At 64.9% G+C, this 25,708-nt stretch overlaps 1 protein-coding gene across 1 annotated transcript in view; it reads left to right on the top strand.

Moving 5' to 3' along the window:
- Positions 1-25,460, top strand: part of LOC122391740 (rho GTPase-activating protein 32-like) — a gene marked incomplete at its 3' end in the record, with an annotated part of 146,115 nt that extends 120,655 nt beyond the window's left edge. The window contains exons 8-19 of the mRNA XM_043385959.1: positions 8,471-8,706; positions 14,168-14,280; positions 15,852-15,954; positions 17,048-17,272; positions 17,897-18,044; positions 19,849-20,083; positions 20,320-20,495; positions 20,947-21,069; positions 21,381-23,828; positions 24,180-24,686; positions 24,930-25,142; positions 25,299-25,460. Of these exons, the coding sequence (XP_043241894.1) occupies positions 8,471-8,706; positions 14,168-14,280; positions 15,852-15,954; positions 17,048-17,272; positions 17,897-18,044; positions 19,849-20,083; positions 20,320-20,495; positions 20,947-21,069; positions 21,381-23,828; positions 24,180-24,686; positions 24,930-25,142; positions 25,299-25,460 (4,689 nt within the window). The remainder of the gene's footprint in view (positions 1-8,470; positions 8,707-14,167; positions 14,281-15,851; positions 15,955-17,047; positions 17,273-17,896; positions 18,045-19,848; positions 20,084-20,319; positions 20,496-20,946; positions 21,070-21,380; positions 23,829-24,179; positions 24,687-24,929; positions 25,143-25,298) is intronic.
- Positions 25,461-25,708: the final 248 nt, after the last annotated feature.

Below are 25,708 nucleotides of genomic sequence, written 5' to 3'. Positions count from 1 at the left end.
CCTGGATTTCCACGCCCTGCTGGAGATGGAGGTTGAACACCCCCTATTAACTTGGCTCCTGGGTCACTAGCGAAACGCCGTAGTCGGCGATCGAAAGAGCGTAAGAAATGATGAAGAAAAAACTATGGTCACCTTTTAGGTCAAATCAAAGGTCAGGTCACCAGAGGTCATCGAACGTAAAATTTTGCCAATTTCCAGGTCAACCTTTGACAGTTTTCGATAAACTGGCCTATAGCTCAGGAAAGGATAGAGCTACAGCGCTGCGGAAAAACGCATTCGATAGCTCTCTTAACGTTTTTTTTATGGTGCCTGCCCTCAGATTCAACCGAAGATGGTTTAGCCTGCATGGGAGACAAAAGCTGCCAAAATTAAGAATGTACGTTGCTTGCTGATAGTTTTCTTAAATAACTTTTCACTCAAAACTTGCAAGAGCTCACTTTTATCAGCATCGTGATCCTCCCGTCGAGAAGCATCGAAGGTTTTGTTGCACATCAGTCGATCCGTATCGTCGAGCTGAACACATCTAAGGCATTTTCATCGCTCTGGGATGCCTTTATCAAAGTTATTAGCGAATAGCTGTTAGATACCATTCATGACCTGAAATGACCTCAGGGACATACAGTGGGGTTACGGGTGCAATTTTCCGGTTCAGCGGTCATGTTTACTTGTAAATAAGAGTGTCACAGTGTTAGGAATGACACTGGTCCAAAAGAGGCGCCTTTCAATTTTCTACCATTGACTTTGCGCCCTCTCCCATTGATAATGGGAGAGGGCGTGAAATTGACCTGAACTTTGGTCACCGACATCAAATCTCCGAGATACAAATTTTGTACATGTTGTTGCCTTTATCAATTCCTGAAAGCTTGAAAGAGATCTGTCACTCAATGCAGCTAAAGCAGGCGTTGCAGTTTTTACTGAGGTGAGGTCACTTGACGTGATCTGGTGACCTGACCTCGAGTGACTGATGACTCTGGTCTGAAATATTCACAACATGTGCAGAAACGATGTATGATAAAATGTTCAAAAATGGTGGCGCTCCGTGCCAACGTTTTTGATATATTTGCGAGAACCGCAGGGGAGGGGGCCTGCTGTTTCTCGCAGATATGGTACCCAAAGAGTCACGGAAAAGTATGGAATTTCACTAACCTTGGTTGTATCACCAATGGGGTCTGGTTGGTGGGGGTAATGGCCCTGCCTGGCGCCAAAAAAGGGGGCACGACCCCGGAGGACCTGCCGACCACTGTCCTAAACGGACCTATCATAAATATCAGATAAGCTCTGCGGATGCCAGATAGCTTGTGGGTATTTCTGCTCTGATTTCCCAGGTGGTTCCGGCACATGGACCGACACCAGGTGCCCCGCCCTGTACCCCTGTATCCGCGCACGGCGCCAGGTGCCACGGGTGCCATTTGCCCGGCCCTTGGTACTCGGTGACTCCCACTAACCCCGGGTATCCGGACCAGGGGCGGGTCGGCTCCAGCGGGCGGCCCATACCTCTCCGCCACCGAACTGACCCATTTCCGGGGAGTGGCGACTGGGGACTGGACAGCGGGGCCGTCCTTTCTCCGGCGGCCGGCGGCTCGGGACGGCCGCGCCACCCTCTACACCTGTGTCTGCGGAGGGAGGGAGGGGCGGAGGGAGCCACTGGCACCTGTCCGGGGGAGACGGACCGGAGACGGCGGCGCTGGACCGGACCGGACCGACACGACACGGCACGGCACGCGTCCCGGCCAGCCCCCGGCTCAGACCGGGCTCGGTGTTAGTGACACTGCAGGTGGCGAACGAACGGCGCCGGTGATGCTCCGGTCTCTGGGTAGGTGCTGATCTCATGGCGGCCCCGCACCCGCCGGTCATGTCCGTCCTCTGTTCGGGGTGCCCGGGCGGCTGTCCTGTCCCTCCCCCCCCCCCCCCGGCTCCGGGTGTCCGGGCGGCTGGCACCGCCGCCGGCTCAGTCTGACAGTCGAGACGAATTGTGCGTGACGCCGTCGGCGTCGGCCGACCTCCGACACGGCTCCGTCACCGGCGACCTCTGTGGCCCCGCCCACACCGCCGGCGGGTGGGTGTCCTGACCTTCACCGTCGGCCTGTCCTCTCCTGAACACCGGCGACCGATCCGTCACCGGCGACCTCCGCACACGGCTGGTCCGCGTCCCGACCTTCGCTGTCGGCCCGTCCTCTCCTGTGCTGTCCGGTTTTCTGTCGTTTGCTGCCGCTTCTCTCCCGTCTCCGTCCTGACGGAGCCGGCTCGTCCGTCCTCGACTGGTCATTAATACTGCCGCCTTGTTAGTCGTGTGACGACGGCTCGGCGGCCGCCGGCCCGCGCTCCCGGCACCGCATGACGGATTGTGCCAGACTCATTTCTCGGCGCGCGTTTAATGTGACGGCTCGGCTCGTTAGACGGGGACGGGACGGCGGTCCGGTGACGGCGCAGCTCGTCGCTGAAATAGCCGCCCGAAATGATGCAGACGAATGGCGCGGCTCGTGGGCCACCTTTGGGCCTCGCTGGGGCCGTGGCTAGCCGTATGACTTATTTACGCGCAGAACTGTTTGTCCAAGCATAATGTGTCAAAAATTGCAAACCTTGTATGTTCAAATTTCCCAGCTTGTTCTTGAATGAAAAGCAGACCACAGACGCCGTTGAGACCGAGCCTGGTTGGGTCACAGCTGGGAGCGTTTTTCATCTGTCCCGACCAGACGGCCTGTCGCCGACTGGTCACCATGGCAACCGGAGATCAAACGCGCCCGCTCTCTGTGCTGTCCGACGGCCGGGCTGGTGTGGAAATAAATAGACCGCCGGTCAGAGTGACCGTCATCTGGGGCGGCTCGGCCGCGGTCGGCTCGGTTCCGGTAACTGCAGAGGGTCTGTGGGCCGGACCGGGGTGGACGCCGGACTAACCTCTGCGGGCCGGACCGGGGTGGACGCCGGACGGCGGCCGGGGCCGGACCGGGGTGGACCCGGACGGACGGCGGCTGCGGCCGGACCGGGGTGGACGCCGGACTAACCTCTGCGGGCCGGACCGGGGTGGACGCCGGACGGCGGCCGGGGCCGGACCGGGGTGGACGCCGGACTAACCTCTGCGGGCCGGACCGGGGTGGACGCCGGACTAACCTCTGCGGTCGGGCCGGACCGGGGTGGACGCCGGACTAACCTCTGCGGGCCGGACCGGGGTGGACGCCGGACGGCGGCTGGGGCCGGACCAGCCGGGCCGGGACGTGTCGCGGCGTGCTGGGGCCGTGTCTCGCCATGCCGGCTGTAGCGGGCTGGCACGGCCGGCTGACCGCTCAGATCACTTCGGTCGGACAGTGGCGTGCGACAGGTCCGCCCCCGGCCGGACGAGGTCGTCTGGTGCGGCGGCGACCCGAGGCGCGGCCACTCACATGGCTGCCCTCTCAGTTCGAGTTGAGCTGAGAATCACGGTATGTCAAAATGACACCGGGGCGCACCACCGTTCTGTCAGTTTCGGTGCATCCTGTGGTTCAGAGTCGGAGGCGCCTGGTCACCTCTGCTGCACTGTGTACAGTGTAGTGTGTAGTGCGTGCGCCTCTCTGATGATGTGTCTGTGGTGGGCGGCCGTCAGTGGCCGGTCTGGGTGAGTTCGAAGTCGGAGGCGCCGGCTAACTCTGCTGTACCTACTGACCCGCGGTCGTGTCAGTGCCTCAGTGCCGGTGGGGGCCGCCCGGCGCGGTGCACTGACCGGCCGCCCGGGCTGCAGCCAGCCCGCCGCGCGGCTCTGCTGGCCGCGAGTCGTGACGGCGGCCGTTTGACCGGCACTTGGCCGGCGCTCGGCGCCAGCTTACAGCCGCGAACGGCCCAGCGGCGGCGACGGCGCGATACATGTGGCGCCGCCCCCGACCCCGACCCCGCCCGTGGATGGCGAACTGACTGAGCCTCCGATTATATCATGGAGCGGTGACGACCCTGTCGTGTGCTCTCCTTTCACGACAACCGGCGACGGCAACTGCCGCCCTCTGAACTACCGTGTTACCTCCCCCTCTCCCGCCCACAGACACGCGCTTTATAAGACTGGCTCCCGTTTACTATCCTCCTACTTCCCTTTCACGTCCCACCGACGCACTGCCCTGTCTGCCGGCGTCCTTGGCACGTCCCACTGACGTGCTGCCGGCGTCCTGTGCACGTCGCGGCGACGTCCGCCCGAGATGCACGCGATCTGCGTGTCCGGCTGTATACAGAGCCGATTATTAATCGCACGCGGCGCGAGCGGCGGCCATTGTGCGCGCGCGCTGCCGTCATTCGTTACCGGCCGTAAATTGGCGCGGCGTTACGGCGGCGCTCCCGGTGGATTACCATCACAATGTACCGGCGCCGGGCCCGGCTCGGTGAGCTGCCGTACCGGGTACGCCGCTCTGGGAACGGCGCAGCAGCTGGGGCGTACTCACGCCAGCCAGCCGGAGCCGCTGTTCCGTCCGGCTGCGACGGTCTGAGGCGGAACCCCTGTCCTTGGCGGTCCCCTGGTTTCCCAGGGTCCGGAACTACATAGTGTGGTCAGTATGGTTGAATGTGTTCCAATATGGTTGAAGCCTCTACTTGTGACTGACAGTGGCTCCATTTCCTGACGAGCTCGCACAGAGCTCCTTGGTGCCCGGCCCGCCGCTCGACTGCTGGTGCGCGGGCGGCGCTGCGCTGCTTGTGTCATATCACAGGCGCCCAGTGTCAGCGATGGTCGGCTGACAGACTCTGTTGCGCCGCTCCTGTGTCCGCCTTGCTCTCCTCGCGGCGAGCCGGGCGCCCCGCTTGGTCTGCCGATACCGTCGCGCCCCGGGCGGCGCGGCGGTGGGGCCGGGTGCGCCGTCCGACGTGACCGGCCGCGCGGATGGGCTGCTCAGACGCGTCCCGATGGATGCCGCAGCGGCGGCTGTTGGCTCAGCGCCGCCCATAACGATCGGCCCGCCGCCGCCCACCGAGCTGGCTTGGCGACGGGCGCCCTGGCTGCGGCGGCCGCTGGCGCAGAGATCGCTGGCCCAAGTTTATCGGTTTTTGTATCGTCCGTTTCAGTCGGCTGTCGGCTTAAGTTGCTGGGCGGCTGAAGACTCCGTTCTCCCGTTCCCTCTCCGTCTGTGTGGGCTCGGCTCAGTGTCGGCCTTTCCTCCCTTCCTCCCGGCGTGGGACCGTCCCCCCCCCCCCCCGTCGGTCCGGCGTCCCCGGCGGCCAGTGACAACACGGCGCACGGACACAAACATTATTGCAGCGGCGGCGGCCGGTGGAGCGTTCTCTCTCATCAGGGGCGCCGCGCTCGGTCGGTGCAGTGTTTATTTTCCATCGGCGCGGCCGTCCCGCGGCGCTGGCCATGGACGGCCTGTGCGTGCGTCGGACCGCCGGACCGCGGCCGGCGCCGCTGTGCTGCCACTGGACGGGTGCAGCTATTGACGCCACGGGGCTCAGTGGTGGCCGTGGGGGATTTCAGGGAGCCGTGAGGTCTGACTGGCGGCTGGGCGGCGCTCTGAGACCGCTCTACGACGGCCGTCTCCACGCGGGCCGAGCGAGCGAGTAGTTACTGATCGCTCCAGCGTAGCCAGAAGCATGTTTGTGTTATCGATTCGCCGGTGTCCACAGACTGAGCACCGCCGTCGGTCTGTCCGATCTGTGTGTGTGTGTGCTGTCGTTCCCGGCTGCCGCGTCCTGCTCCAGGGGTAAGCAGTTCGGCAGCGGCGCTGTGCCGGCGGCGGGGCGTGGTGCTCTCTTCATTACGGCCGCCGCTCCATCAGCGACCTCACAGGCCGGCGGTCGGCCACAATGCGCCGCCAGCATCCATCAGTGGGTCGGGCACGCCGCCGCGCCACCCGGGCCCATTGTGCCGGCCGCGCCCTGTGTGCCGCCGTCGCTCCCGACGGCTGTCGGTATCGACGGCCGGCGAACGTCGATGGGGGGCGGGGGGCAGCCAGAGGGTCGGGCGGTGGGCGGCGGTGGTCGTGCCAAGCACAGGAGATGCACAGGCGCGTCTGTATGAATACAGAGACGTCTCCCGCGGCTCTGTCCGGTGTGTGCCGACCCGCCCCGAGGGCCGGGTGCTCCGCTCAGAGCTCAGTGCTCCGCTGAGAGCCGGGTGCTCCGCTGAGAGCTCAGTGCTCCGCTGGGCGCTGAGTGTTCTCCTGAGTGCTCCCATGGATTAGGTATTCCTGGATGGGACACTCCGCCGATTTTCCGACCACCCGGCGGCGGCGGCGGATTTCCCGACGGCGAGGGCGCTGGCGCCATTTTAGCATTGCGGGCTATGGGCGGAGCGTGTCTTTTGGTATACTTTTGTCGTTTATTACTTACCTATAACCGATTTTGATGAAAATTTTTGTGAACCTGGTAGAACAGGAATTGAGGAATGTCATGGAAATATTCTTTTCCCAGTTTTGATTTAAGAAGTTGCTTGAATTCTGCTGACAAGTGAGGGTTCGTGATTACAGCCGAAGAGCTAATGTTAGAATAAAGCTAAGTTTTATGCTATACCATGAAAATAAGTTGATATTTGTATTAAATCATCAATAGGAACTTGTTTGACTGCCGAGGAACGATGATATTTGATGATAAATTGCATCGGCAAGTCAAGAATACCGGCTCAGTTTATGGGCATCAGGTAATGATTCCGTATGTGATAGTGACTAAATGGAGCCATAATAATGATAAGAAAGGACTAAAAATTATGCTTAAAGTGTCTGAAATTGTGTCTTATGAGCTAAAGTTCGCTAATTTCGCCCTCCATTACCGCGTTTTTAGCACGCAAGCCGGTGCAGCGGCCGCCGGCGCACTCGCCGCCGATGTTTCGGAGCTCCGCCACCAGGGCGGCCGCTTGGTCGCCGGCGCTAGTGTTGGGGAATAGGGAGTGTCCTATCCAGGAGTACTTCATCCATGGTGCTCCGTACTCAGTACTGTGGCGCTAGCAAATCAGAGATGGCGCTAGTTACTTCACTGGCTGGGGCGTTTTTAGGTCCGTGGTGATGCAGAGTTCACAAGCTGAGCCAATATGAATAGGATGTCGGGTCGCCTTCCGTTCCCGGTCGTTGTCCTGTCCGTTATTCCTCCATCTCAATACGCTCCCCGCCTGTCCTATCCTATGGTGTCCTGGCTCGCTCACACCCGCTGCTGGCCTCCTTACGTGGCAGGCTGGCAGACAGGGCGACTTGTCTGCCGTTTTGACTGACTTTCCCGTGGCGAGCTGGCAGCGCGGCGTCAGGGGGTGTAACTGGCCCGGCGGTCCCCACTAGTGATGTCAATTACGGAAAATCGGAATACCGATACCAAACCAAATACCAACCAAAACCGTGGAGAAATACCGAAACCAAACCAATTTGGGAACCTGAGGAAAATACCAACATTTTACCGATTTCTTAGCCTCTTAAACATTAGCGAGGGTTCATGATGCCAACAAAAAACCAAACACATTAGGATTGAAATACCAAATTCCGAGTTGGTATCGGTTTGGTATCGGTATACCAAAAAGTTGGTATCCGATTGACATCTCTAGTCCCCACACGGCGTCAGGGGGTCTAACTGGGCCGGCGGTCCCCACACGGCGTCAGGGTGTAACTGGCCCGGCGGTCCCCGCACGGCGTCAGGGTGTAACTGGGCCGACGGTCCCCGCACGGCGTCAGGGGGTGTAACTGGGCCGGCGGTCCCCGCACGGCGTCAGGGTGTGACTGGGCCGGCGCGGCGGTCCCCGCACGGCGTCAGGGTGTAACTGGGCCGGCGCGGCGGTCCCCGCACGGCGTCAGGGTGTAACTGGGCCGGCGGTCCCCGCACGGCGTCAGGGTGTAACTGGGCCGGCGGTCTCCACACGGCGTCAGGGTGTAACTGGGCCGGCGGTCTCTACACGGCGTCAGGGTGTAACTGGGCCGACGGTCCCCGCACGGCGTCAGGGGGTGTAACTGGGCCGGCGGTCTCCACACGGCGTCAGGGTGTAACTGGGCCGGCGGTCCCCGCACGGCGTCAGGGTGTAACTGGGCCGGCGGTCCCCACACGGCGTCAGGGTGTAACTGGGCCGGCGGTCCCCACACGGCGTCAGGGTGTAACTGGGCCGGCGGTCTCCACACGGCGTCAGGGTGTAACTGGGCCGGCGGTCCCCGCACGGCGTCAGGGTGTAACTGGGGCCGGCGGTCCCCGCACGGCGTCAGGGGGTGGAGCTGGCGAGACGGTCGCCACATTGCGCCGGCCATTCGCGGCCCCCGGACGGCGGCGCGGGCGCCGGAGCAGCGGGTCTGGCCGCAGAGTGGTGTCGTTTATTGGAGCTACGAGCTCATTTTGGAGACTCCATTTACTGAGGCGGCCAGGAAGGACATTTGCGTTAATGCAAGAGCCCGCGAACTAATCTTATGTTTTGGTTTTAATTCTTGTCTCTGTGGGCGCGTAGGGTGTCTTCTGTGTGCCACTGATCTGCCTGGTGACCTGACCTGACTTCCTCCTCCCGCATGTCGGAGACATGATCTCGGTGATCGGTATGGCCTGACCTGACTTCCCCCTCCCGCAGGTGGGAGACATGATCTCTGTGATCGACATGGCGCCGCCGGACGAGTCTGTCTGGTGGCGCGGTAAGCGCGGCTTCGAGGTGGGCTTCTTTCCGTGCGAGTGTGTGGAGCTGATTGGTGAGAAGGTGCCGTCGCAGCTGGCCGAGGTGGCCGCCCGGCCGCGCCGCTCGGCCACGCTGCAGCAGCAGCCCAGCCGGCCGGTGCTGCGCAAACACGGCAAACTGATCGCCTTCTTCAGGTGAGCCGCCCGCCCGCCCGCTGAGCCGCGGGTCAGTGCTGGGGAGCGCGCGCCGCTGAGCCGCGGGTCAGTGCTGGGGAGCGCGCGCTCGCTGAGCCGCGGGTCAGTGCACCGGAGCGTCCAGGGGAGGGAGGGGTAAACTGTAAGGACGTGACTCGAGTGGACATGGCGAGCGATTGTGATAAATGTTACTGCATGCGCTGGTAGGGTGGTTTTTCAGGTTTGAGGTCTGCTATTAAAAATTGGACGCCTACAAGCGGCACTGAACGATGTGTGTTTTTAGTTTTATGTGGAGTTGTTTGTGTTGACATCTTGCGTGTATACTGAACGGAAAGGAAGAATCTCTCCAGCTTATTTTGAATGTGCCACGGAAGGCCTTTGGAAGGCTGTTAGAAGGATGATATAACTGTACTGTAGTGGACCTTAGTTGAATACCAATGCTTGCAGCCAACCTCTGCGCGAGAGACAATGATGAACTATGAGACTGGTCAATGCTATACAAAATAGCAAATGGGGTGAAGATGTCCTCTAAACGGCCGAGCTAGCGTGCCTTTGTGCTGAAACCAGACTGATTGGGATTTCTGAACGAATATTACGGCACGCTTGGAGGATTTCTTCATTTTTTTCGGTGGATCCGGTTACTTTTGCAGAAGAATGATGTGGTGATCGCATTGTTCCGACAACTCTAGTGATACGCTCAGTAAATGGGCGGTTTTTCTCGTTTGCAAGTGGTGACACCTCGCTGACGGCTGAATGCTGCGGTTATCAGTCCCGTCGCTACTCACTGGCCACAAATTAGGCGTCTGATCCGCAGTGATCGGAAGACCGAGTCGAGTTGAGTTGAATCGCTTTGTGTCCCTCCCTTTCTCAGTGTTTTGATCGATGTAATATTTTGATCCCGGTTTGCTAATCTGCATGCCTTCTCGCGTGTCAAACCAGATTGTTTTCGATGACGAATGGTCATACGAGGTCCAAATTTGTTACTACGGCTTACCAAGGGACTTTGATTAGAATCGGAATGGCAATTAGATCAGTGCTGCCTTCAAAATGGTGCAGAAGTACGACGCGTACTCGACGGATATGAGCTAGTTTAGGTACCCCGACAGCGTTGAGCTCGCTGTGCTGTGCCGGCGTCTGTCCTGTGACATCACTGGTTGATTTGCTGTACCGGTGACGTCGCGGGCCGCTGTGCTGTACCGGTGACGTCACTGGCCGCTGTGCTGTGCCGGTGTCTGTCCTGTGACGTCACTGGCCGCTGTGCTGTGCCGGTGTCTGTCCTGTGACGTCGCGGGCCGCTGTGCTGTGCCGGTGTCTGTCCTGTGACGTCACTGGGCGCTGTGCTGTACCGGTGACGTCACTGGCCGCTGTGCTGTGCCGGTGTCTGTCCTGTGACGTCGCGGGCCGCTGTGCTGTACCGGTGACGTCACTGGCCGCTGTGCTGTGCCGGTGTCTGTCCTGTGACGTCGCGGGCCGCTGTGCTGTGCCGGTGTATGTCCTGTGACGTCACTGGCCGCTGTGCTGTACCGGTGTCGTCACTGGCCGCTGTGCTGTGCCGGTGTCTGTCCTGTGACGTCACTGGCCGCTGTGCTGTACCGGTGTCTGTCCTGTGACGTCACTGGGCGCTGTGCTGTACCGGTGTCTGTCCTGTGACGTCACTGGGCGCTGTGCTGTACCGGTGTCTGTCCTGTGACGTCACTGGGTGCTGTGCTGTACCGGTGACGTCACTGGCCGCTGTGCTGTGCCGGTGTCTGTCCTGTGACGTCGCGGGCCGCTGTGCTGTACCGGTGGCGTCACGGGCCGTTGTGCTGTGCCGGTGTCTGTCCTGTGACGTCACTGGGCGCTGTGCTGTACCGGTGTCTGTCCTGTGACGTCACTGGGCGCTGTGCTGTGCCGGTGTCTGTCCTGTGACGTCGCGGGCCGCTGTGCTGTACCGGTGTCTGTCCTGTGACGTCACTGGGTGCTGTGCTGTACCGGTGACGTCACTGGCCGCTGTGCTGTGCCGGTGTCTGTCCTGTGACGTCGCGGGCCGCTGTGCTGTACCGGTGGCGTCACGGGCCGTTGTGCTGTGCCGGTGTCTGTCCTGTGACGTCACTGGGCGCTGTGCTGTACCGGTGTCTGTCCTGTGACGTCACTGGGCGCTGTGCTGTGCCGGTGTCTGTCCTGTGACGTCACGGGCCGCTGTGCTGTACCGGTGTCTGTCCTGTGACGTCACTGGGTGCTGTGCTGTACCGGTGACGTCACTGGCCGCTGTGCTGTGCCGGTGTCTGTCCTGTGACGTCGCGGGCCGCTGTGCTGTACCGGTGGCGTCACGGGCCGTTGTGCTGTGCCGGTGTCTGTCCTGTGACGTCACTGGGCGCTGTGCTGTACCGGTGTCTGTCCTGTGACGTCACTGGGCGCTGTGCTGTGCCGGTGTCTGTCCTGTGACGTCACGGGCCGCTGTGCTGTACCGGTGTCTGTCCTGTGACGTCACTGGGTGCTGTGCTGTACCGGTGACGTCACTGGGCGCTGTGCTGTACCGGTGTCTGTCCTGTGACGTCACTGGCCGCTGTGCTGTGCCGGTGACGTCACTGGCCGCTGTGCTGTACCGGTGCCTTCAGCGGCCGCTGTGCTGTACCGGTGTCTGTCCTGCACTGACCGCGGTCAATGACGTCGCTGGCCGGGCGTGGTCCCGGGTCAGTCTCAGTCGCCACAGAGTCTCGGCTGCCGGGCGGAACCGGACGGGCTGTTCGACTGCCGCCGGAGGCATTGATTGAATGGGTCGGCTGGCCGACTCGGGGCACGGTGCACAGTCCAGAGTCTGTCCCGAGGTGAAATAGCTCGGGCCACTGGTCGGGTCGATCGGTTCAGCCTGTGCGACTGCAGAGTCCAGGGTCTGATGGCAGGCAAAATAACTGAGCGCTGCGGTCAGCAACAGCCACTGATCCCGGCTTTTTACTTTGTAGAATAGCACGGTTGGAAAGTGAACAGCATGCTTATTGCTCGGCTGGCTGTATCAATGGCAGTGTGTTTAGTGAACGGATTACGCGTTCTGTGTCGCTTCCGTCTTAGGGTGGATGGTGAGCTCGCTGTGTCGTGTGACAAACCGACGACAGCTGATGGGCTCCGTGTGGTTGCGTTTTTACAGAAAAAAAGCTCATTAATAGCCGGTAGCTGGCTGCACCGTCAGTCAAAAAAGACGTCTCCGTAGGGGAGTATCTCTCATCCGTCTATCACGAGGTGTCCGTCTCTCCTCCTACGGAGCGGCACCGTCCGGTTCCGTCTCTCCCGACCGAACAGAGCTGTTTGCGCCCGTCGCTCGTCTGAAGGAGCGGCGGTGTCTCTTGTCTCTGTCCTGGAAGATACCGCCGACTGTCCGTCGGCTGTAAGGCTATTGGAGAGCTCCTGCCTGTGTCTGGGACTGAAGGGCCGTTGAAGAGCTGCCGTCTGTCTCTCTGGGACTGAAGGGCCATTGGAGAGCTGTGGCGTGTGTGGAGCGGCTCTCCCTGATAGAGGAGAGGGACAGCTCTCCCAGGGAGCGGCTCTCCCTCTCCCAGGGGCACTGAGCGTCTGTTGTGAGCCGCAGACAGCTGAGACGGATTAGTGGCCGGCCCAGGCCGCCGCCTCTGCCGGCCACAGTGTATCGACAGACAGACGCGGAGCGCCGCGCTGCTCTGGGTGCATCCCGTATTCAGCGCGGTGAGACAGTGCCCCTGGCGACCATTCGCCGCTCCCTGTGTGAGTGCTCCCAGTCGGCCGATTGTGTGGTAATTCGGTCGGATTACCCACGCTGTCACCGCCGCGCCGACCGCCGCTGTCGCAGTGCCGCGCTGCCCCGCCGCTGTTACCCCGCCGCTGTCCGCGGGCCACCGGGTCCCGGTCACGGCCTGGCAGCGACGATAAACCCGGCGCTACACGGGTGAACCCGGTGATCCGCACTGCGCCGCGGGCGCCGATAGTCGCCGCCGACTCTGGCCCGGTCGATGGACAACGATCGGCGCGGCGGGGGGGGGGGGGGGATCGGTACGGTCATCTCCGGATCATCCTGGGTGACCCTGTGCTGGGTGAGAACAGCGCCATCAGCTTCGGACCGGCGACTGCCTCGGGTGGTGGACTGGTGGTGTGTCACGGAGCGGGGCGGCTGCCCCGGTCACTTTGCTTTTCTGATGGAGGAACTATTTGTTCCCTGTTCTCTGTGAACCGCGGGCGTGCGGTCTCGCCCGGCTGTCCTCTAATGATGGCCGGCCTGTGGTCGATTCCTGGTGCGCTCCGCCGAGGTGTCGGCCGGCCCGCCCGGCCCCGGTTGGTGACCGTCTGTGGTCCATCTCTGGTGCGCTCCGCCGAGTTTGGTCTGGCCGCCTCACTGTTGGTCGCCGGTTGGTGTGATGTCTGGACAGTGATGTCCACTGTCCAGACTGGATATGTCGGATTCTTTGGATGTTATATAAAGGAACGGGACCTCACCAATTTCACATATTCACACGTAACGACAGTTGCCGATCGATGAACTGACTTTGAGTCCATCTGGAGGCTTACCTTAGTAATATCTGATCATCTGAGCCACGCCCGTTCCGCTGTCTCTGGTCCGTTCGCTGGGCTCCCCGGCAGCCCGCGGCCTCCTGTCGGTATGTTTGGATCTGCACGCCGCCGCCCTCCCACCCACACCGTGCGTGGCCCGCCGCCGCCGCCGCCGCCGCCGGTGACGGCATATGTATGCGGACCGACTGTGACGGTCACATGGTGACGCAGCAGCGGCGTCAGGCGGCGCGGCCGGGGGGCAGCGCGGACAGGCTGCCCCACCTCCCAGCTGCAGCCAGGAGGGCAGGGCGGGTGCTCCCCATCCAACAGCTCACCAGAGGAGGCGATACTCGGTGCAGCTGCAGTACTCCATTGACGGGTGACCGGCGAGGGTCGGCTCGGTCCGCCCAGCCGCCTGCCGTTCCGGCCGGCAGCGCCCGCTAATGTCGGACGCGCACGGCCGCGGCGGCAGCGACGGCAGCGACGGCGGGGGCAGTAGCGGCGCGGCGGCGGCCGGCGGCGGGGTGGTGCGGCTGGCGAGCGGCCTGGAGTGGCAGTGACAGTCGGCACTCCAGGGGCGGCTGTGTCGGTGGCGTCTGTGGTGACTGAGTCCCGGCAGGGTGGTGTCTGCAGGCGCAGTGACTGGTAGTTCCTGCAGATACAGTGACTGTGACACTGTCAGTCTGCGCTATGGCGCTGATCACTCGCGGTCTGGGGCTGCGGTGGCTGTGACTGATTGATTGGTGACTGCAGTGACTGTGACTGAGTGTCAGTCGGTGCCATGGCGCTGCTCAGCGGCGGTCTGGAGCTGCGGTGGCTGTGACTGAGTTCCAGCAGTGGTGACTGACAGTCACAGTGACTGTGGCTGTGACTGGAGTGGTAGTGCAGTGACTGTGACTGACTGACTATCAGTCGGCGCCATGGCGCTGCTCAGCGGCGGTCTCGGTAACGTGGCCACCTGTTGCAGGAGCTTCATCCAGACCCGGCCGTCGCGGCGCAAGCTGAAACAGTCTGGCATCCTCAAGGAGCGGGTGTTCGGCTGTGACCTGGGCGAGCACCTGATGAACACCGGACGCGACAGTGAGTACTGGTGGGGGCGCGACGGGACGCAGTGGGCAGGGGCCGGTGGGTGGTTGTAGTCCATAAATGTGTGCGATGTGTCGACTACTCGACTGACGTGTGGTAGGTCTCCCTGCTGAGTACTATTCATGATGTTACTGTATGAATTCTCAATGTGCTTACAGTTTTGATGTTCATCTGTCTTGTCAAGATCGTGTTGCCTCCACATTTTTACGTTCTCCGTTCACTGTTGTGTGTTTCCACCTTCAAGATCACTGGTGTGTATGCGTTGAACCCACCCTATGCTCGTTGTGGTGTGTTCCGCGCCCTTCAGTGTGATACCGTGCGCCCCCTACCGTGTCCCCGGTTCGTGTTCCCTGTCGTACGCTCGCTGCTGTGTGGCGCCCCGTGTTCGGTGTCACCGGGTCGGCCGGACTCGCCGTATGCAGGGCGTCGCGACCAGGGCGTCGTTTGGGATGCGGCCCGCAGGCGCAGTGTGCATTTCAGGGCTGTGAGGGGACTGACCGCATGTTCGGGAGGGTCTCTGTGTGTGTCTGCGGCCGTGGCCGACCGCATGTTGGGGAGGTTCGGTCGTGTTCGACCCTGGGGGCCTTGCGTGCTGTGCAGTGTGCTCACTGGTCGCCCCGCTGCTGCTGACACGGACTAGTGTGGTGTATGCCGGGGACGGTGGATGGGCGAGGTATGAGCGGTGTGTGCCGGGGACGGGGGGTGGGCGATGTATGTGCGGTGTGTGCCGGGGATGGCGGATGGGCGAGGTATGTGCGGTGTGTGCCGGGGATGGGCGATGCATGTGCGGTGTGTGCCGGGGGACGGGGGATGGGCGATGTATGTGCGGTGTGTGCCGGGGACGGGGGATGGGCCATGTATGTGCGGTGTGTGCCGGGGGACGCTGTGTCCTCCCCTCCACCCGTCCGACCTCGCCGGTTCCTGAGCTGAATCACGGAGCGGCCACCAGTGCCGCGCAGCCTGGCCCCTGCCGCCGCGGCCGGCTGGCTGTCTTCCGGTGTCCCGAGTGTTTATCCAGCCTCGGACGGCGCACTTCCGGCGCAGTCCGTGTCACAGTCTGTGCCAGAAGGCATGACTGGGAGGCCAGCGGCTGGGCGGGCACCAGTTCCGCTTTCGTTCATTGGTGTAATCAGCGATGAGTCGTGCAGCCATTGGCGTCACCACGGCCGCCGTGATGCGTCCATGCCTCTGATCTGGTCCACTCCTCCCTGGGTGTCTTGCTCTGTTTGCCCGCCATTGTACCAACTACGTGCCACGGCTGCAGTCGGTCGGCTCCTGGCTCGGCCGCCCGTGTGTCTGTCTGTCCGTGTCGCCCGCCCCCGGACCCTGTCCACGGACCGCCGGTTTGTTTTCATGTTTGGTGTGCCGTCGGAGACTGACCGTCTGGCCTGCAGGCCGGCCGGGGCCGTCGAGCGCGCGTGTCGCCCCTCCCGTCTGTCCTGTCCACTGTGCGGTCCACTCTGACCCGCTTTGAGGTCTGTCTGGTACCTGACTGACTCGCTGCCTGGTATGTCTGATGCCCGTCTGCTCCACTGTCTGATCTGGCTGTGTGCGTCTCCCTGCAGTTCCTGTGGTGCTGCGCAGCTGTGCCGAGTTTATCGAGGCGCACGGCATCGTGGACGGCATCTACCGGCTATCTGGCGTCAACTCCAACATCCAGCGGCTCAGGTGAGGGTCAGCTCCAACATCCAGCGGCTCAGGTGAGTCACCTCCAACATCCAGCGGCTCAGGTGAGGGTCAGCTCCAACATCCAGCGGCTCAGGTGAGGGTCAACTCCAACATCCAGCGGCTCAGGTGAGGGTCAGCTCCAACATCCAGCGGCTCAGGTGAGGGTCAGCTCCAACATCCAGCGGCTCAGGTGAGGGTCAGCTCCAACATCCAGCGGCTCAGGTGAGCCAACCGAGCAGGGGCCGATGTAGCTCCCAGACCTGACCAGACCTTCCGGTTCCTGACCAGACCTCCCGACTCCTGACCAGACCTCCCGACTCCTGACCAGACCTCCCGACTCCTGACCAGACCTCCCGGTCCCGACAGACCTGACCAGAACTCTGGTCCTTACCAGACCTCCCAGTCCTGACCAGCGCCTGACGCGGCCGGCCGGCCGGAGCGCGCTGATGTCACCGCCGCCGGGCGCGCTGTCTGACCCGAGTGCCACCCGCCGCCGCGGCGGCCCGGACCTCGGCGTGACCGGCCGTAAACAGTGCGCGGCCGGCTGAGTCAGTCCGGTCCGGGCGCCCCGCGCCGGCAGCCGGGCGGACCGCCGCCGCGTCTGATGTCTGGCCCGCTCGGCGCGGAGAACCAGCACGCTCCGCCACGCCCGGCTGCCGGCGGCGCCGCGGCCATGCAGCGGCCAGTGCGTGCCGCCGAGGGAGGTGTGCCGGCGCCGATCCTATCCGGCGGGACGGGGCGGCGGCCGACCGATGTACCCGTCCACGGGACGTACTCGCTGGACCGATGTACCCGTCCCCGTGATACAGGACACTGCAGTCTGGCTCTGTGCGGGTGTACCCCGGTGGCCGCAGGGTGTCTGTGTGACGCCATCTCCGCAACCGTCGATCCCGTCACTGACGTGTCATATCCAGTCGGCTGAGTCAGCTCAGTGTGTTTGCGACTTCTCAATGAAACTGGTTCTACCTGGCTAGCTCGACCCGACGGTCCCGCAGGCCCTTGCTCCCCGCTGGATGGTCGTTTCGTCCCCTGACCGGGCGCACTGTGTCCGCTCCCCGTGTGACCCAGTGTGACCCAGTGTGACCGTCGACAGGAACACGTTTGACGAGGACCGTGTGCCGGACCTGGCGGACCCGAGCGTGCGCCAGGACATCCACAGCGTGTCTTGTCTGCTCAAACAGTACCTGCGGGAGCTGCCCAACCCGCTGCTCACCTACCAGCTGTACGACAAGTTCGTGTCGGCCGTGCAGAGCGGCGACGACCAGCGCCTGCTGCGGATGCGAGACGTGGTGCAGCAGCTGCCGCCGCCCCACTACAGGTCGGTGGCGCTGGCGCAGCGGGCGCCGCGGCTGCAGGCGGCGGTCAGGGACGGGACGGGTCAGGACGGGGGTGTTAGCGTGTGGCCTCTGCTGGGTTAGGGATGGGGTACCGGCGGCTGACTAGCGCACAGTACCTATAGATATTTCAGCTGGTCATGGTAGGAAGTATCATTTTTATTTCCGGTTTCCTTTGTCTGATCATTTGTTTATTAAGTTTATTTTGTTTGTTTTTAATTAGCGCACGGAGTAACACAAGACGCACGCTGTACTCCGACTGCTGCGATACATGGTGTTCCGTCAGGATGTGCTTCGGGTCCGCCTCTGACCTGACCCGTAATAGCTGGCTGACCTGACCTGACCTGTTCCAGGACCCTGGAGTACCTGATCCGGCACCTGTCGCGGGTCCCTGACCTGACCTGACCTGTTCCAGGACGCTGGAGTACCTGATCCGGCACCTGTCGCGGGTCCCTGACCTGACCTGACCTGACCTGTTCCAGGACCCTGGAGTACCTGATCCGGCACCTGTCGCGGGTCCCTGACCTGACCTGACCTGTTCCAGGACTCTGGAGTACCTGATCCGGCACCTGTCGCGGGTCCCTGACCTGACCTGTCCCGTGTTCCAGGACTCTGGAGTACCTGATCCGGCACCTGTCGCGGGTCTCGGCTCACGGTCACAGCACGGGCATGACGCCCAAGAACCTGGCCATCGTGTGGGCCCCGAACCTGGTGCGGAGCAAGGAACTGGAAGTGGGCGGCGTGGCGGCGCTCCAGGTCAGTGGCACAGCGCGCGCGCACCGCGGCGAGGAGGCACGGGCCTCACAACACAGTGGAGGGGAGGGTCACAGACAGTGCACCGCGGCGGGAGGCGGACCTCACAGTACAGAGGGAGGGGAGGGTCACAGACAGCGCGCACCGCGGCGGGGAGGCACGGACCTTACAGTACAGAGGGAGGGGAGGGTCACAGCGCGCGCACCGCGGCGGGGGAGGCGGACCTCACAGTACGGTGGGAAGGGGTCTGGGCGGCCAGTGCGGGCTATCACAGGACGTCCGACACATCCTGGCTATGGCGCGTTTGGTTGTGGTGACTGGGCTGCCCTGTACCCGGACCGGATCGAGACCAGCGGTGCGGTCCTGAAGTCGACCAAAATTAACCACTACCTACCGACTGCGGGGCAGTGGTATGGATGTCATTTATGAAACCACTGACTAATTTATCAGTTATATGTAGAGTAGTGCCTATATGATGAAACAGCTGTCTAAATCCGAGTTACATTGCCGACATTTACCATCTGGACTGGTATCCCTCAGCACCTGCGGGCGGTGGCGTTACGGCCGCGCAGGCGGCCCGCCCTCTGTCCGTGTGTCCTCGTGTGTCCGTCCTCTGTCTGTGTGTGTCCGGGTGTCCGCCCCCTCTCTGTGTGTGTCCGTGTGTCCGTGTGTGGGTCTGAGCTGCCTGTGTGCGAGTCTGTGGGTCTGTGTGTCCGTGTGTGGGCCGGCGGTGACCTCACGGCTGACATACAGCCGCCGGCCGCCAGTATTAATGACGGCAGCGCCGGGCGCGTGGCCGCCGGCCAGTGCCGTCACTCACCGCCGCTCGCTGCAGAAGGCCGGCGGCCACGCCCCCACCGCGCGCCGGCGGGGCTGTATGGCCGCCGTGCTGATATACACCGTACACACAGTGTGAAGGACGGCCCTCTCTGGCGGCGGCAGGAGGCCGGGTCCTCACGCCGAGCGGGCGGCCCCCGGACTGTGGGTGCCGGGAGCGCTGAGCTGTCGCCCGGATATGTGTGGTGGGCTGCGTCCCTGCCGATGGCCGCGAACGTTTGCTGGCGGAGTCTGGGTGTTAGGTCGGCGCGGATGGAAGGGCTCTAGTTGGATGATGATGTGACCTTCGATGACGTCCCCGTTCCGTCGACAGTGTGACGGATCACCTAGTACCACCGCGGTATGGCTGACCTCCCCGTTACTACCGGCAGTGTGCAACTGACCTCCCCACTACCACGGGCAGGGTGTAACTGACCTCCCCGTTCCACCGGCAGTGTGTAGCTGACCTCCCCGTTCTACCGGCAGGGCGTAACTGACCTCCCCGTTACTACCGGCAGTGTGCAACTGACCTCCCCACTACCACGGGCAGTGTGCAACTGACCTCCCCGTTCCACCGGCAGTGTGTAGCTGACCTCCCCGTTCTACCGGCAGGGCGTAACTGACCTCCCCGTTACTACCGGCAGTGTGCAACTGACCTCCCCACTACCACGGGCAGTGTGCAACTGACCTCCCCGTTCCACCGGCAGTGTGTAGCTGACCTCCCCGTTCTACCGGCAGGGCGTAACTGACCTCCCCGATACTACCGGCAGTGTGCAACTGACCTCCCCACTACCACGGGCAGTGTGCAACTGACCTCCCCGTTCCACCGGCAGTGTGTAGCTGACCTCCCCGTTCTACCGGCAGGGCGTAACTGACCTCCCCGTTACCACCGGCAGGGCGTAACTGACCTCCCCGTTACCACCGGCAGGGCGTAACTGACCTCCCCGTTACCGCCGGCAGTGTGTAGCTGACCTCCCCGTTCCACCGGCAGGGCGTGGGCATCCAGGCGGTGGTAGTCGAGTACCTGATCCGCTACTGCGAGCTCATCTTCAGCGACAAGCTGCCGGCCTTCTGTCCGGAGCTGGCGCCTCAGACGCGGACGCCCAAACGCTCGCGGCCCAAGTCGCTGGCCATCTCCACGCCGACCAAGCTGCTCAGCCTGGAGGAGGCGCGCTCCCGGGCGCTCGGCGTCTCCGCCAAGGCCGACCAAAAGTACATCGAAGTCGGTCAGTGCGGGCGCGGGAACAGGTTTCGGCCAGGGGACACGAAACTGCGCGTTGTGGTGCACTTGTTATGGCCACTTGTTAGTCAGGGTGGTGCATTTGGAAAGATTACACTCTGAGCTGCGTGCATCCAATGAGTTACGTAGCTACAGGTTGTATGCAATTTGCCAGATTTACCCGTGTCGTGCAAGTTCGGACCTACTGCTGCCTAGCTGACCGCCCCGTGCTGTCCGCGCCAGGCGGCGGCCCGTCCCAGCTGCCCACTAAGTACCACACGGTCATCGAGCTGCCGCAGCGCAAGACGGGCTCGCTGAAGCTGGGCCGCTCGCCGCTCGGCTGGAAGTCGCTGTTCCGCGGCCGGCCGGCCAAGGCGCACCAGCGCAAGGGCTCCGAGCCGATCGACATCGGACTGACGGTGGGCCCGGGGGCGTGAGAGGGACGGGGGCGCGGCGGGCCGGGGAGGGATGGGGGCCACTGCTGGTTGGTGGGTAGCATGATGAGTGCTGACTTGCAGGACGCAGAGCCTTCTCATGGTTAGAATGAAAAAGTGGCGCTAATGCATGGATGGGACACTTTTATGGCCTATATGCTGTGTACAATTACGCTAACTTTAGTTGCTTCCACTTCTTCACTTCTGCATAATAACTTTTGGTAAAAACGCCATTTTCTCGCATGGCTGTGCAGTAATGGAACGTGCAAGCCTAATGTGACTTCAATAAAAAAGCCCTTTGCGTTTGTTCTCCATTTATGGCCTGCATCCATCGTGGACAGTAGGTATTGTCTGATGTATTTTGTGATCGGACCATCTGAACGTGCCGTGTAACTGCGCCGGTGTCTGACCCCCCCCCGCTCCCTCCGCGCCGCAGGACAAGACGCTGACCGAGTCCGACCTGACCCAGGGCCGGATGCGCACGCGCCGCCTCCGCTCCGTCAAATCGGCCGACTCTCTGGTCTCGCTCTGCCACGCCGAGAGCCAGCGCGGCTCCATGGTACGGCACGGTGTGGCCTGGTGCGCGGGGCCCTGTGGCTGAGTGGGGTGGTGGAGAGGGGATGCTCTAATATGAGTCCGAATGTTAATGGGACGCGGCAGACATTTCTGAGATGTATTTTTGTTGCAGCTTCCCGTGGGTGACTGTGGTGGGTAGTTTTGTGTTCCAGTGATGTGTTCCCACCAACTCCGCTCGCTCGACTGATCTGCTGTCTACCCTCCTCCCATACCCTCCCCTGCGCGCCCTGTGCCGCTGATTTCGCCCCGGCCACCCGGCCCACCCACTGACTGCGGTCCACGCTGTGCCCCCAGCTGCTGGACGCCAGCCCCAGTCCGGTGACGCTGCCGGCCTCGGCGCCGGCGGCCGAGCCGGCCGCGCTCCGCTCGTGCTCCGAGTCGGACACGACCGAGGCCGCCGAGCCGGCGGTGCGCGCGCACGCCCGCTCCGTGTCGCACGACTCGTACTTCAACAGCCTGCTGGAGCTGAAGCTGCCCTTCTGCGACGCCGAGGAGCGGCTGGAGGAAGAGGAGGAGGAGCTGCACACCCAGTACTGCTTCGACGACAGCGACATGCGCGTCTTCAGCGAGGACGAGACTATGCGCGCCTCGGACTCTGCCGGCTGGCGCGGCCGGATCCGGCAGCTGACCTCCCCGCCCAGGGTGCGGCGCGCCGCCCGCTCAGAGGACGGCGCCGTGAAGCGCGCCGCCTCCGGCTCCTTCCGCGACAAGGTACTGTCGGCGCTGAGCCCGGGCGCGCGCCGGCGCGCCGAGGAGGCCGCCGCAGAGGCGGGCGGCTCGCCGCGCGTCAAGGTGCGCAAAAAGGCCTCGGTCGAGACGCTGACCTGCTCCGAGTCGACCAGCGTGGACGTCTCCTCGCTGCGCACGGACGGCTCGGTGGGCGGCGCGCTGTCCGAGGGCGGCACGCCGCCGGCCGCCCCCGCCCCCGCCGCCGCCGCCGCCGTCCCCGCCGGCCGGCAGGTGGTGGCCGAGGTGCACGTGTCGCCCGAGCCCAGCACCTGCCAGGACATCATCCTGCTGAGCCCCATCAGCGAGTGCACGGCCTCCAGCGCCGAGCAGTACGTGCGCCAGTCGGTCAGCTCGCCGGCCGACGACGTCACCGAGCGTGACGTGTCCGAGATCGCCGACTCTGACGGCGCGCTCACGCCGGCCGCCGACGCCAACCGGCTCTCGACGCTGGTGCCCGAGGCGCTCGAGCTGCTGGACCGCCGGCTCAACTCGGAGAGCTTCCGGCGGGCGGTGGCCGACGCGGCCGCCGGCGGCGCCGACGCCGACGACACCTACGAGAACATCTCGCCGGTGGGGCCGGCCGACGAGCGCACGCCGCACGCCGAACACGGCGACGACTGCTACGAGCCCGTGTCGTTCGGCGCGCCGGGCGGCGACGGCGCCGGCGCCGCCGTCTATGAGAACGCGGCGTTCGCCAGCGCGGCGGAGGTGTGGCAGCCGCGCTCGGCGCCGGCGCCGGCCGCGGACGGCGACGGCGGCGAGCTGGTGTACGAGAACGTGTCGCCGCCGGCGCCGGACGCCGTGTACCAGCAGGTGCGCGTGTTCCGCGACTCGCTGCAGCAGGTGAACGCCCTGGCCGGCCGGCCGGCCGCCCCGGCGCGCCGCTCGTTCGTCGAGCCCGGTGACTCGGCGGCCGCCGCCGGCTGCTCGCCCACCCGCTCGTGCCCGACGTTCTCTGACGGCTCGCCGAGTCCGACGGACGTGCGCTACAGCCAGCTGAGCTCAGCGGCCAGCTCGCCGGACCGGCTGCCAGGCTCTGCCGACCTCACCACGGCGGCCACCTGCTCCGACACGCTGGACGAGCGGCCGCTGCCGTCCGAGGCCGAGCGCTGCCCGCCGCCCGACGGCCGACAGTCGCCGGCGAGCGACGGCGCCGACGACCAGCCGCGGCTCGGAGCTGCAGCGGGGCTGGAGAGTGATCTGACGGCGTCCGCGGCGGCCGGGGGTTCCGAGGAGGGCGGTTTGACCTCGTCCGGTGCTGCCGCTGAGGCCGGCACGACTCTGTCCGGAGCAGCTGCGGACGACGGTCTGATCTCGGGAGCACCTGCGGAGGTCGGTCCGACGCCGGCCATAGCACCTGCGGAGGACGGTCTGACCGTGTCCGGAGCAGCTGCGGAGGACGGTCCGACGCCGGCCGGAGCCGCCCCGCCGGAGCTGCAGGGAAGGCTGGAGAGCAGTGTGGCGGAAGAGCCGGTGTCGCTTGTGACGGGTGAGCCGGTGTCTGAGGACGCGACCGTGGACGATCTGCTGGAGGAGCTGGGCTCGGAGCTGACGGCCGAGGCCTGTGCTGATCTGATGGTGGCCGCCGCTGGCCGGGAGTGTGCTGTCGGTGGGACTGACGCGGCCCCGCCGCCGGCCGGGACAGAGGGCGTGCCGCCGCCCGAGAGTCGAGTCTCAGGAGAAGTATCTGACGGAGGCGGTCCGGGAAGCGACCAGGAGTCGCCGGACGCTCCGACCCCCGACCGGGAATCTGCGCAACTGGATCTGACCGGTCACGGAGTGAGTCTCGGGCCGGAGGAGGTGTCCGCACTCGCTGATCTGCTGCGCGGCGACTGTGCGGCGCCGCCGGAGGACCTGCTGTCGCCCAGCCCGCTGCCGCCGCCGCCGGCCGACGAGAACGGAGCGGAGGGCAGTGACGCCAGCGGGACGGAGTCTGTGGAGTCGCCGGCGGACGGCGCCACTCCCCCGCGGCCGGCCGGCGACAGCGGACTGGGCTCGCCAGAGGGGGGACTGGTGGGCGCGGCGCGAGCCAGTGCCAGCCCGAGTCCGAGCCCGAGCGGCAGCGGCAGTCCCAGTCCGCCGGCCGCTGTGTGCCCGGCGCCGGTCCAGTCTGCGGCGGCCGCTCAGCCGGACTCTGAGGAGCGGGCGCCGCCGCCAGCCGCCGGTGACGCTGCCGGCGGCCGGGGGTGCCGCGGCGTGACGCTGACCGCCGAGGAGGCGGCCGTGGCGCGGCCGCGGCCAGAGCCGGCCGGACGGGACGTCTCGTCGCCCGTCTCGGTGCCGGGCCGGGAGGCGGAGCGGCGGCCGGCCGGCGCGCGCGCCGCCGCCAGCTGGCCCAGCCCCGGGGACGGCGGCGGCGGCCAGCGGGCCGGCGAGCCGGCGCCCGCCTGGCTGCGCTCCGACCTGCGCCGGCTCAGCGACCGGCGCGCCAGCGTGCGCCAGCTGCTCTCCAAGTTCGAGCTGAAGGAGGAGGGCGACGGTGCCGAGGAGGGCTACGAGTTGGTCGGGCCGGCCGGGGAGGCGCCCGCCACCGGCGGCCAGCCGGACCGCGAGCCCGTCTCGCGGAAGACGTCGCTGCCGGAGCGGCCGCGCTACCTGTTCTCGCCGAAGCCGTTCCAGCGTCAGCTGTCTGACCAGACGGCGGCGCGCGCCCGGCCGGAGGGCAGCCGCGTCAGCCCGCTGGTGTCGCCCGTCTCCGGCGCCGCGCTGCGCATCACTGAGAACCCGCTGCACGCGGCCACCGAGCGGTTGGCGCGCTCGGCGGCCGAGCCGGCCCGGCCGCTGGACGGGCTGCGCGGGGGCTCCGTGCCGACCCACCAGCCGCGCGTCGGCTGCCTGCCGAGCCGGCCGGGCGACGCGGAGCCGGCCCCGGCGAGCGCCGCCACACCGGCCGCCCCGGCTGCCGTTCATCACTCGGCCCCTGCTGCAGCCCACCGCCTCGCTGCCGCTCCCGCCCCCGCCCCCGCTCCGGCTCCGGCTCCGGCTGCCGTTCACCCGGCTGCTGTGTCCCCCGTGACCGAACCGGCGGCGGCTGTGGCCGAGCCCGGCGCCGCGCTGGCAGAGGACGCTGGCCGGCCGACCGAGCCGTCGGCGGCGACTGAGCCGTCGGCGCAGGCCGGCGGCCAGCTGGACGCCACGGCACGGGAGCGGATCGAGCGCTACAAGCAGGAGCGACGCAGCGCCCTCCGCCAAAAGTTCAACACGGAGAGCTTCAAGCGCGAGAAGACGGAGGTGATGCAGGAGCTGCGCCGGCCGGCCGGCGTCGATCCGCAGTCGCCGTCGCCGACCCGGCGCCAGCGCGAGCTGCTGCGCCGCAGTGACAGCGAGGTGGGCGCCACGGCCGAGCGGCGCGCCCTGCGGCCGGCCGTGGTGTCGGCGCCGCCGGCCGCCGCGCCCTTCCGGCGCACGGCCAGTCTGCGCAGCCCCGGCCAGGAGGCGGCCCCCGCCCCCGCCCCCGCCCCCGCCCCCGCCGCGGCTCCGGAGGCTGCCGTGTCGCCCTCGGCCAGCGTCAACGACCGGCTGGCGGCGGCGCGCGAAAAGGTCTCCCGGTTTCGCAGCCAGGAGGGTTCGGCCGCGCGGGGCCGGCCGGCGGCGGCGGCGGCGCCCGTCCGCGACCCCACAGAGGACGTCAACGTGCGCCAGCAGGTGGCCGGCTGGAGCCGCGCCGCCCCCGCCCCCGCCGCCGCCGCCGCCGCCCCCGCCCGGCCGGCGGCGGCGCGCGGCCAGCTGCCGGACCCGGGCAAAATCCGTCACATGGCCGCCAAGTTCGAGGGCGCGCCCGAGGGCGCCGGTCAGGGCGGCGTCGTGTGGTCCGTGTAGGCGGCCAGCCCATTCCAGAGTGTGTGCCCGTATCGGACTGTTGGGACGTTGTTGTTGGCCCGCGCCCGGCCGCT

The sequence above is a fragment of the Amphibalanus amphitrite genome, unplaced genomic scaffold (assembly GCF_019059575.1).
Source record: "Amphibalanus amphitrite isolate SeventyFive unplaced genomic scaffold, NRLGWU_Aamphi_draft 000452F_arrow, whole genome shotgun sequence".
Lineage (NCBI taxonomy): Eukaryota > Metazoa > Arthropoda > Thecostraca > Balanomorpha > Balanidae > Amphibalanus > Amphibalanus amphitrite.
This window is presented reverse-complemented; position numbering and strand designations above follow the sequence as displayed.